At 34.8% G+C, this 12,065-nt stretch overlaps 1 protein-coding gene across 2 annotated transcripts in view; it reads right to left on the reverse strand.

Annotated features, from left to right (window-relative positions):
- The window catches only part of LOC149777552 (sphingomyelin phosphodiesterase 4-like), an 84,695-nt gene that overhangs the window by 24,123 nt on the left and 48,507 nt on the right, over positions 1–12,065 (reverse strand). For both annotated transcript variants that reach the window (XM_089942153.1, XM_089942152.1), the window contains 3 exons: positions 11,150–11,292; positions 5,809–5,899; positions 3,107–3,216 (listed from right to left, as the gene is read on the reverse strand). In XM_089942153.1, coding sequence (XP_089798279.1) covers positions 3,107–3,216; positions 5,809–5,899; positions 11,150–11,292 — 344 coding nt within the window. The remainder of the gene's footprint in view (positions 1–3,106; positions 3,217–5,808; positions 5,900–11,149; positions 11,293–12,065) is intronic.

The following is a 12,065-nucleotide window of genomic DNA, read 5'->3' on the forward strand; positions in this document are numbered from 1 at the left end:
TGGTACATTGTCAGTTAATTGTTTTAAGTATTTCTGTACAAAGTAAACAACAAAATGTCTCCTTTAGCCTTACTTCGATTTGTTTGAAATTTTTGTCACATTCAGCATCTGCTGTCCTAAAACCCTAAACAATATTTCCAAAACATGTTTTTGCATGCACAATGGTTAAACTCCATGCTCTGTACACCTGGCAAATGTAGATCTTAAAGTCTTGTATGACTAGCTGCAGAATAAAAAAATGAAATCACTCTAAAGACAGCATTTCTTAAACAAATCCTCAAAAAATGATGTCACACAGCATTTCTAAAAGAAATCCTTAAAAAAAAATGAAAAATTAATCAATAATTTTTATTTTTGTTGGAAACAAAATGGAGAGGTGAAGTTGACACATTGGATGGCAACTATACGACCCATGTTCACCAACATCATTTCACCCAAAAAGCAGATGTGACAAGAGATGAAAAGATGTAAATTAAACAGTATCTTGTCTCATATAGCTGATTCATCCACATAGGTGTGTTTTAAATCACTACTCACTGAAAAAGATTTTAAAGAAAGTCAGGGAATATGAAACTTTGACTTCTTTGTTCTTTAATATTATTTTAAACAGTAAATAGTCAAATTATGATGTTGGCACAAAATAATATGACACTGACCTTCACAATGACTACAAGACCGAAGTGACAGACTGACAGTAAATCGTGTAAAATAAAGGATTAATAGATGAAAGAAACTGCTGGCAGTTATGTAACTGAAGAATGCAGTACATTTAAATGCAAAATAAAAGACGCTGAAGTGTTAACTTTGGTAAGATTGCAGAAATAAAACTTGCTGAACAAAAAGCAATAATAAATGAACATGATCTCTCTCAATCTGCCTTTTTGACTTTCCTGAGGGTAAGTACTTTACAAACTTGATCCAAATTTGAGCTTGTCCTGAGCACTGAGCAAGTGAATTGATAAAGATCTGTAACACAATGTCCTGTATCATAATACAAAACTTCTGGTGAAACTCATCTCAAGTCTCTGTTACATCTTTGTTAAATACATCATGTAAATGCAGTTTTACCCTGATAAGTCAAAGAAGATCACCATGCAAATGATAACATGATGAAAATCAAGGAGTAGAAAATGTGCCACACTCAAAAAGTTATAAATAGCACCAGTTGTTGTTGTTGTTGTTGTAGGGTTTAACGCCATTTTTCAGCACACGATAGGCTATACATGGTGGCCAGTATTATTGGTGGAGGAATAACCCGGGAAACCCCCAGAAAGAACCACCGACCCATGAGAAGCTACTGGCAAGCTTTCTCACATACCCACACTGGCTGAATCTGAGATTCGAACCCACGCAGACAGAGGTGAGATGGCAATGATCCATAACGGAGAGCACTTTAGACTACTCGGCCACTCGGGGCTCCCAATAGCACCAGTCAATGAAACATTGACCATGTTGCAATTACTGAATAAATAAGTTCACACGATAATCAATGTGGTCAAGCCTTATTAAGTATGAAAGATGCATCAGACAAACACAACGAGTCAGACAGAAAATACAAATGCACTTAAGATGTCCTGGTTACAGAACAGGGAGTCTAAAACAACAAAAAGACACTGTGACACAGAATAATGGGTCAAAGTCAGGAATTGAAAAATGTCTAAAAATGGACTTACAGTCAAGCAAGTACTACAATTTTCACTAAGCCTGAATACACTTATTCAACCAGCTATTATAGATATATAAAACAAACAAAATTGTGAACGGTTGTTTTTTTTCTAGAATGTATTCTGTGACCCATTCAACACCAGCTGCTACTAAATGCAAACTGACAGCAGTCTGCTCTTCCATTTGTATATTTTTTAATGGTAAGAGCAATGCATTTGTAAGAGGCTGATCAAAACAAACAGAAAACAAACTTCTAGTGGAAAGTATGGACTTTCAATGAACAAAGTTGGCATTGATCCAAAAAAATAGAAAACAAACTTCTAGTGGAAAGTATGGACTTTCAATGAACAAAGTTGGCATTGATCCAAGAAAATAGAAAACAAACTTCTAGTGGAAACTATGGACTTTCAATGAACAAAGTTGGCATTGATCCAAGAAAATAGAAAACAAACTTCTAGTGGAAAGTATGGACTTTCAATGAACAAAGTTGGCATTGATCCAGGAAAATAGAAAACAAACTTCTAGTGGAAAGTATGGACTTTCAATGAACAAAGTTGGCATTGATCCAAGAAAATAGAAAACAAACTTCTAGTGGAAAGTATGGACTTTCAATGAACAAAGTTGGCATTGATCCAAGAAAATAGAAAACAAACTTCTAGTGGAAAGTATGGACTTTCAATGAACAAAGTTGGCAATATTTTCAAAAGAACATCTTTGTCATTAAATAAAAACACTGGTCATCCCTGAATCAGCATTTGCCTAATTATGAACACTCACTCAGCTGCTAGAAAAGTTCACACACGATCTCAAGGTGGGTGAGTGAATTTTCAGCTGCAAAAGATGTAACAAAGAGTGTATTGGGTGGTGCACCATTGTGACACACTCATTGCTAGACCTGGCTCATACAGTCCATGATAATTGTTTCTCAAGGACTCCTCAAAAGTTTTCAAGGACTTCAAATATGTTCATGGGGTATTTTTTCTTATCGAAACTGAATTTTCTCCATGTGTGTAATCCTTTCTTTTTGGACTGCACAAAAAAATGCAAAAGTAGAAGAAAAAATCCACATAATTAATCAGCATGCCACCACAACCATGGGATGTATGCCATCTGGCAATAACCAGTGTTGTGTCATTTGATCCACCCAATTTTATCCCATTTTGTTATTTACCTTTTCATTACTTTATGCATACAAATAACAAGTGATATATTCAGTTTAATGTTTCAGTTTCTATTCTCTCAAATAAATACAATTAGTACTAGGCAAACTTTGGGGAATTTCTTCCACAAATTCACTGAGTCCTCAAGGATAAAATTAGCCTTTTGTAAATTTTAGGAGATTTCAAGGCAAACCCTCCCCCCCCCAATCTAATTCAAGGACTTTTCAATGTTGTAAAAACCATGCTAGGGTCAAAGACATGGAAGTCACTGACTTGCTCACCATGAATCAGCAACCTGTTCCTTCACCTCCTGATCTGTGCCAGCTTTCACAGTGGGACTGGTATTTGTATATCTCCAAGGTTGGATGTAGGTCAGCCACGTTTCCATAATCTAGCAAAACAAAGAATGTAGCATGGGGAATTTTTAAATGAAAATTATAAGCATAATTGTTGTTTCTGAAGAGAGAGTCAAAAAATATTTTGACCTAATTTCCAAGCACCATTTTGTAACATTCATACTGGTTTTACAACACACTTAATCCATATTTGTATTCCCTGGCAATCAAGTAAATGCTTTCTATCCAGAATTAACTGTACATTAAAAAATGCAATAATGGACACTTACATCTGATGGACATGTGCTCATACTGGGCACAAATGAGGAAACACAGAATGAAGATATCAAAATAACAAGCAAATTAAATGAATCAGTGCCCCCCACCCACTATAAATGAGGCCTACAAAATTGTACAATGATAAATTCTGAATGGAACCTTTATGACAAAGCTGTGGAGGTATTAAAACATGACAAGTATCCAAATTATATGACTCAGTAACAGTGTATACATAGGGTAGTGGGTAGGGCAAATTGATGATCTCCTTCAGATTGATCTTGACCATGGAAACAGACATGCTGTCAAATTGAGAAACGTAAAGCTGACCAAGATTCATCTCTGTACCATTTGGTCATAAAGCATATGTTTAAAATAACCTAAAGATACTGACCTGTGACCTTGACCACAGGTCATCTTCTAGTGATGATATATATGCATACCAAGTTTCATCCATTTATCTCAAACACCATTGAAGTTAAAGGGTGGAAAAAAACCAGCATAACTGTTACATGCTCATGAAAGAATGAGAATAATAAAGGCTAAAATTCTGAATATAGACCAACTAAAATCATCATCAATCTATTTTAGTTTGTGTTTTGGCCAGAAAATCATAATTTTCCAGACAATGTTGTTTCGGAGTCTCCTCTGTATACACTTGGCGGATTTATCTTTTGTTTACCGACAGCAATAAAGGTCAGTTAATCATTAAAACCCTAAAACTGGCTTGGCTTAAGAGAAACTGGCTTGGCTTAAGAGAAATTTTGACTGGCAACTATTCCAGTACATCGATGTGTAATTGCCTTTCACTCCATAATATTAGAAACGATTATCGTAATTTTGTCGAATGGAATGTAAGGTCGCTTACATCAAAGCAAACTACAACACAGCTTTTACAGTATTTGCATAATTTTCAAAGCATTATTTCTGAAACTTCATTAATAAATTTTGGAGATATCGTGAAAGTTTAGTGCAGTGGTGTCCATGATTTAAATCTAAGGGATGTTCTTCATTCAGCAGAATGTACTTCATTCAGTCAATGTTCAAACCAACAATGTACATGCAGTGGCACCATTATGTAAATATGCTCACTGGCCTAAATGAAAGTGTTGAACCAAACCCTACTGTTGTTCACTGTTGTCATACTGGATAACATTTTAATGAGTTGGTATGTACAATTTTCAAGTCAAAATAAAAACATAATTACTGGTGCATTGATATTAAGAGTCTAATGCAATAATGCATAAACAAACAATAATTAACTTGAGTCAAATGGGAGAGGTAGTGTTACAGCAACCCGCACATACTCAATTCTTGTCATCGTTCAATCAAGTTATGCACAAATCTGAATACGGTAGAAACAACAAGAAAACAGAAATTTAAGTAAATTTATTGACTTTTGAAACAAATTTATGAACTTATACCATTTTCATGTACTATTCATACATGCCAACCCTGCAATAGGTATATGTGTAATTTTTGCTAATATAAATTTGCCTAAATAAATGCATTTAGAACTTACATAGGTCATGCACATTTTAGTGGTTAAACCTATTCATTTTGGGGAGTTGGCTTATATGCAAATGGGTTTATACATGAGTATATACAGTAACAAGATCTATATTTCTTTAAATACAAAAAAACAAATCAGGTCTCAAAGCAGAAATGAAAACTGCACATAAGATACTTATCTCATGGCAATCAATTCTGACAAAGTAACTCACAGTGACTTACTTTTAATATTATTTAGTTACTCTTCCTGATAGGTATCAAATGACAATGTATTCTAAACTAAAAATCTTGCCCCCCACATCATAAACCATTAACCAACACCATCTAACCACACCTTCTCCTTTCCAAATACTTAAATGCTTCCAACTTCACACAATGCAGACCAAGATAAGCTGTCACATATTGCAACAGCAGAGCAGGGGCTATGTTGTTTCTTCTACTGATTGCTCCTAACAAATTGCACAGACCCATGTTTGCCAGCACATTATGTAATGGAAGTATGGGCCTGTGCAGTCCGCAGTTAAACTAGACTTATAAACAAGAATATACAGTGGTTCTGCTACTATTAGTGTAGTCTTTGACTCCAAATAAGTCAGGCATTTATTCCAGCTGGAAATATATGGTGCCAGATCTTTACATTGATTTATATATAATAATAAATACAAACTACTCATCCACTGCACTGAAGAAAATAGAAGTTACATGACTATGCATGCAAAGTTGACAATGATGGTGACAAGACAGAAGTGACTTTCCCACTTACAAAGCTCAACACGATTCATTCAACACACATTTCACTACTTCCTTTGAGTATGTAATAAAACAGTTCCACTGCAATCAATAGAACATGCTTTATTTACCAGCCTAAAAGAGGAATCCAGAGGCCATTTTGCAAAACTGTGTTGAAGGAAAGCATATATTTTCTTCTGTAAATGTTGCGGTATCAGGGACCTAAAAAAAGAAAACAGATTAATGTTTAAAATCAGAACATTGTGTGATTCTGTCAGAGCTTACTGGCCTGTGAAACTAACAAATTAGCAGGCTATTTTTCATAAAGAAACTGGACAATTAATGAACTGTAAATAGTTTATGATACTCTGTGAAGGCACCAGCAATCACTAAAATCACAATGGTGATCAAATTTTTCTTATGGTGATTCATTCATGAAATAAAAACCAAGCTAATTGGCAATTGCAAATTTTTGTAACTCATGCTATTTTCTGCAAATTTTTGCTCTGAAACAGCTCACATCTTGTAGTGTAAGGAATCCATAATGTAGCAATAAATCAAACTAAAGCTGATTAAAAGCCAAATCCTAAAAAAGAAAATTATGATCTGCAGCCCTTTTTCTACTATTACAATGTTAGTCATTTTCATTGATAATTCTGCTGACTAGGTGGAAAATACATGTGACAACCCAGTAGATCCAACTGTAAGCAACAGAGATTGTCAATTGCATAATGCACATGTTAAATGATTCAGTGCTATTTGTGCACATAATTTCAAACAAATAACACAGACCCAGATCTGTCATCACACGATGCATAGTTTACTTATAGTCAGTGTTACCTTTTGCATGCTTGAATTCAAACAAACAGCATAGATCCAGATCTGTCACTGTATAGATGAATGAGAGTTTGTGCTATTTGTTGTACACATGAATTCAAACAAAACACAGACCCACATCCGTAAGTACATGATACAGAAGATCTCAGTATGGGCTATATGTTGTGGCATGGATTCAAACAAAACACAGACCCAGATCCTAAGATCTCAGTATGGGCTATATGTTGTGGCATGAATTCAAACAGAAGATCTCAGTATGAGCTATATGTTGTGGCATCGATTCAAACAAAACACAGACCCAGATCCTAAGATCTCAGTATGGGCTATATGTTGTGGCATGAATTCAAACAAAACACAGACCCAGATCCATAAGTACATGATGCAGAAGATCTCAGTATGGGCTATATGTTGTGGCATCGATTCAAACAAAACAAAGACCCAGATCCTAGGATCTCAGTATGGGTTATATGTTGTGGCATGGATTCAAACAGAAGATCTCAGTATGGGCTATATGTTATGGCATCAATTCAAACAAAACACAGACCCAGATCCTAAGATCTCAGTATGGGTTATATGTTGTGGCATGGATTCAAACAAAACAAAGATCCAGATCCTAGGATCTCAGTATGGGCTATATGTTGTGGCATGAATTCAAACAGAAGATCTCAGTATGGGCTATATGTTGTGGCATCGATTCAAACAAAACACAGACCCAGATCCAAGGATCTCAGTATGGGCTATATGTTGTGGCATGAATTCAAACAAAACAAAGACCCAGATCCTAGGATCTCAGTATGGGCTATATGTTGTGGCATGAATTCAAACAGAAGATCTTAGTATGGGCTATATGTTGTGGCATCGATTCAAACAAAACACAGACCCAGATCCTAATATCTCAGTATGGGCTATATGTTGTGGCATGGATTCAAACAAAACAAAGACCCAGATCCTAGGATCTCAGTATGGACTATATGTTGTGGCATGAATTCAAACAGAAGATCTCAGTATGGGCTATATGTTGTGACATCGATTCAAACAAAACACAGACCCAGATCCTAAGATCTCAGTATGGGCTATATGTTGTGGCATGAATTCAAATAGAAGATCTCAGTATGGGCTATATGTTGTGGCATCGATTCAAACAAAACACAGACCCAGATCCTAAGATCTCAGTATGGGCTATATGTTGTGACATGGATTCAGATCTGCCATCATAACATGGCAAGTTGGATCAGACACTATAATTTGTTGTTATGTCTGAATTCAAAGAAACAGTACAGATCCAGGTCTCTCAATCATGGGTCCCACACCTTTTTAAAGATAAATCTCCAGGTTATTTTCATGGTTTTTCCAAGATGAAACTTATTTTTTCAAGGTTGACATATGACCATTACTGAATGGAATTAATTAACATTATAGCTTATAAAACATGGATTTTTCAAATCAAAAGATGTTTCTGTTTCAAGATTCCCAAAATATCCAGGTCAGATATATAATCAAACACAAAATGAATCACAAGAAACAAGTCTGACTACTGCATTTTCATATAAATTGGCATGCAAAATCATTGCAATTTACAGAATAAATATTATGCTGACCTGTACAATGTTGGTACAAGGAAGCACCACAATGAACATGATTAGTTTTGTTTCCTTTCAAACCTTTAATTCTAAAGAAATCAGAGTAATCACTTTTAAATCAATTTAGCCATCTAAATGAATATTATACAAAGTAAATATTTCCTATCACAGTATATAAAAAAAGCAAAGTATCAGAATCTTTATATCTTGTAAAGAAAAATGTTTAAACCCTAAATTAATCTGTGCCAATAAAACCCCAAAACAAACAAAATTTTCAAACAACCTAGACTCCTTAAAAACCCATCATTTAAATGACCTAATTACAAGAGTTGATTTAAATTTTGAGAAAAAGAGCTTCAAATTTATATACTATTATATACAAAGATTGTACTTTCTGTAAAATCAATATGTCTGCTTGTAATGTAATAAATCAGTCCCCAAACCTGTACTGATACAGGGGTTCATATTGTTTCTTACTATACAATACAAGGGACAACAACCCTACATTTCTCCTGTGACCTATTTAAGATCTGAAACCAGTAATTCAAACTAAATGTCAATGCATAACAGTTTACCACTAAAGTTCAACTCATAGATTCAACATAGTAAGCAAAAATTTGACTTTGTCTATCTATTAGGAATGGCAATCTGTTTTCTAATTCAGGTTTCGTCCAAATATTCCCTGCCCATTTTCATCTTTGGACAATTATGTTGGGGTGTGGGGTCAGAACCAACTGCCTATTGAGAAAAAATGGAATTTGCCACCATCATGCAGTAGCAGAATGTGGTAGCCACTTACCTGCAGGCCTAGCAAACTTAATGTTACATTGAGTCATACTTGCATGAAATCGATAAGAAAATGATTTTCTCAGAAAATGCAAGTATCATAATCATTAAATCTTTAATCTGCTGAAAGATGAGACAAAACTACAGCATTGATGAAACCTTACCAGGTACCTGTCATTTGCATTGCTAGTCACATGCCTACACAAATCTCCCAACCTTTGACATCAGAGGTCCAATAGTCACATGATATTATCAATAAACGACTTTCTAATGCCACACAAAAATTCAAAAATATTAAACAGAAATCACAAACCTTTTATAAAAATCTGAAAGGAAAAATAATTCTCAACATATTTATTCCAAGAACAACATCCAGAAACCGGTCATTGTCGCATATATAGAATTTTGTTTTCTTTCATGTTTTTTTATTACAAACAATGACTTTCATTTAATATTTTAGTTTGGTCTACAACATTTGAAATGGGTTATTGTTGATGTTGTTGTTGTTGTTGTTGTTGTAGGGTTTAACGCCATTTTTCGGCACATGATAGGCTATACATGGCGGCCAGTATTAATGGTGGAGGAAGAACCTGGTAAAACCCCGGAGAGAACCACCGACCCATGAGAAGCTACTGGCAAGCTTTCTCACATACCCACATTGGCTGAATCCGAGACTCGAACCCATGCAGACAGAGGTGAGATGGCTGTGATCCTTAACGGACAGCGCTTTAGACCACTCGGCCACTCGGGGCCCCTATTGTTGATATCACATTACTACTAAACATATGATGTCATGAACATGTAGGTTGTGAGATTTGTGTACTCGTGTGACTAACAATGCAAATGTTGTGTACCAGGTCAAATTTCATCAACAATGTAGTTTCATCTCATCTGTCAGCAGATTAAAGTCATAACAATTGTAACATATACATTTGCTAGTCCACCTGGTAAGGGACTACCCTATGCTGCCACCATGTTTGAATTATTGAGACTGGTTTTCATGCCTTCCATGTAAGCAGTCTGTGAACTAAACAGTCTACTAGACAAATCTAATCCACTGAGCATTTGGACTCACTATATGATATGTTTATGGCAAGCAGTCAAATGATAAATACTGCATCCCTGAATATTTTGGTCAGAACTCAATTAAATTCAACTCACAATCAGTTCAATTATGACTCAGTTACATAATTGTTTCTGTCATCAAGTGGTGGAGTTAAATTGCAATTTCCTGGTAGCATGGGAACCCTATCTCAATGCATTATGTGCATGCATTACCGAGTCTGTGCTATTTGTTATATATAAGAATTCAGACAAAACAGCATGTAGCACTTGATCAGTCTGTCATAAGGCACATGTAGACCTGTCTATATTGTTCACACCTGGCCATGCCTTAAATATGATAATATATGGCAATTTAAAAGCCTCTCGGAAAGTTCAGACTGATGAGAATTCTGGTACTAAAAGATTTTTGTTGACCGACCCTGATACTCAAACATATATCCAAGATCTTGTCAAGAGAATATTTCATGACAGACATTGTTGAAGTCAAGTGATTTCTAGTAATGTCATGCTGTTTTCACCAAAGTTTATACAAATAAACAGATATACCATCATTACTTGTTATAAGTCAGGCCCAACTGCAAACTACAATGACCCTACTCTGCTGTTGCATAATGGTCAGGTAAATCAGGGTCTATGGTGTTTGCTCTACATATTATTCCTAACAAACATAGACTAAAAGCATGCCAGCACATAATGCAACAGCAGATCTGGGTCTATGCAGTATGCATTTTTAGATCTGACTAACATGTATATACAGTATAGACAGATAATGGTATTATCATATGGCATCAGTGGACTTGTCAGGGAGTATGCTAATTAATCCATTCCATATCATGAATAATTTTGCACAAAAGTTCTTTACGTTTTATTAAAGTTCATAATTCGTATATTCTGACACTATTGGAAACAACAGAATTAATACACACTGACAGTATTGGTAACAACAAAAATTTTACACTCTGACACAACTGGAAACCACATATTATAATTTGTAAACGTTTACACTGATGGTAACCAATTATTTGTTCTTCTTTGAAGTTATTGTACCCTCTAAAATCCCCCTGTAAGTCCCAGATTTACCATATCTGGGAACAACAACTATAACAGTCAGTGTGACTACTCTTAACAGATCAAAGTTCTATAAACTCCTGTTCATTATTTTCCATCTGGTTTAGGTCTGGGCAATTCCTAGTGGTATACATACCTCTTGAATTCATCTAAAGGTGAGGTATCATTTGTCTGATAAGGACTAATGACTTCTAGGTCAGCAGAATTCACAAAGTGATGGATGTGCTTAATAAACATGCGGCAAAGACGTACTTGGTTGTTACTGGGGACAAAATGGTCCTGCAAATAAAAAAAAAGCAAGTGCTGCGATGAATGAAAATGGAAGGGTTAATGGTCTATTGCAATGAAAAATATTTTTGGCAGCTCCAGGGTTCTGTATTAAAATCAATGATAAAACCTGTGTAAGTTTTTACCGTTCTAAATGATTTAGTGCATGTTACTAATTTTGATTTTAGTACATGTTAACTACTTTAGGTATCTGGGAAACACAGAATTTAGCATTCAGTGATGATTTAGTATGTGCTACTGATTTTGGAGGATGTTTTAATAATAATAATAATAATAATAATAATAATAATAACAATAATAATAATAATAATAATATTATTATTATTATTATTATTATTATTATTATTATAACAATACAGGTATGTAGCAACACATATCTACCCAAGCTGAAATTTGATTGAATAAAAGTTACAAAAGAAACAAAAATACAAAATCATATGAAAAAAAGAGCCAACTGGGTTTAAGATTGCTCATCTGGCTTATATCTGCCTAATAAGTAAATGTAAAAGTTGGTCAACAAAGCTTGCTTAGTAGGATACTTTCTGTAAAGTTTTCATTCAATTCTATTAAATGCATATATACAACGAAAACTCCTCAATACTAAACTCTCAGTATACCAGACCTCCTCAGGATCAAATTTATAAGTGGGGACAACAGGCTAACATGAAATCTTTGCACCATAAAAAGATCTGGATCAAATTTAGAAGTGGGGACAATAAGCTAATATGAAATCTTTGCACCATAAAAAGATCTGGATCAAATTT

The sequence above is a fragment of the Sinohyriopsis cumingii genome, chromosome 18, assembly GCF_028554795.1.
Source record: "Sinohyriopsis cumingii isolate HCF-2022 chromosome 18, ASM2855479v2, whole genome shotgun sequence".
In the NCBI taxonomy this organism is placed as follows: domain Eukaryota; kingdom Metazoa; phylum Mollusca; class Bivalvia; order Unionida; family Unionidae; genus Sinohyriopsis; species Sinohyriopsis cumingii.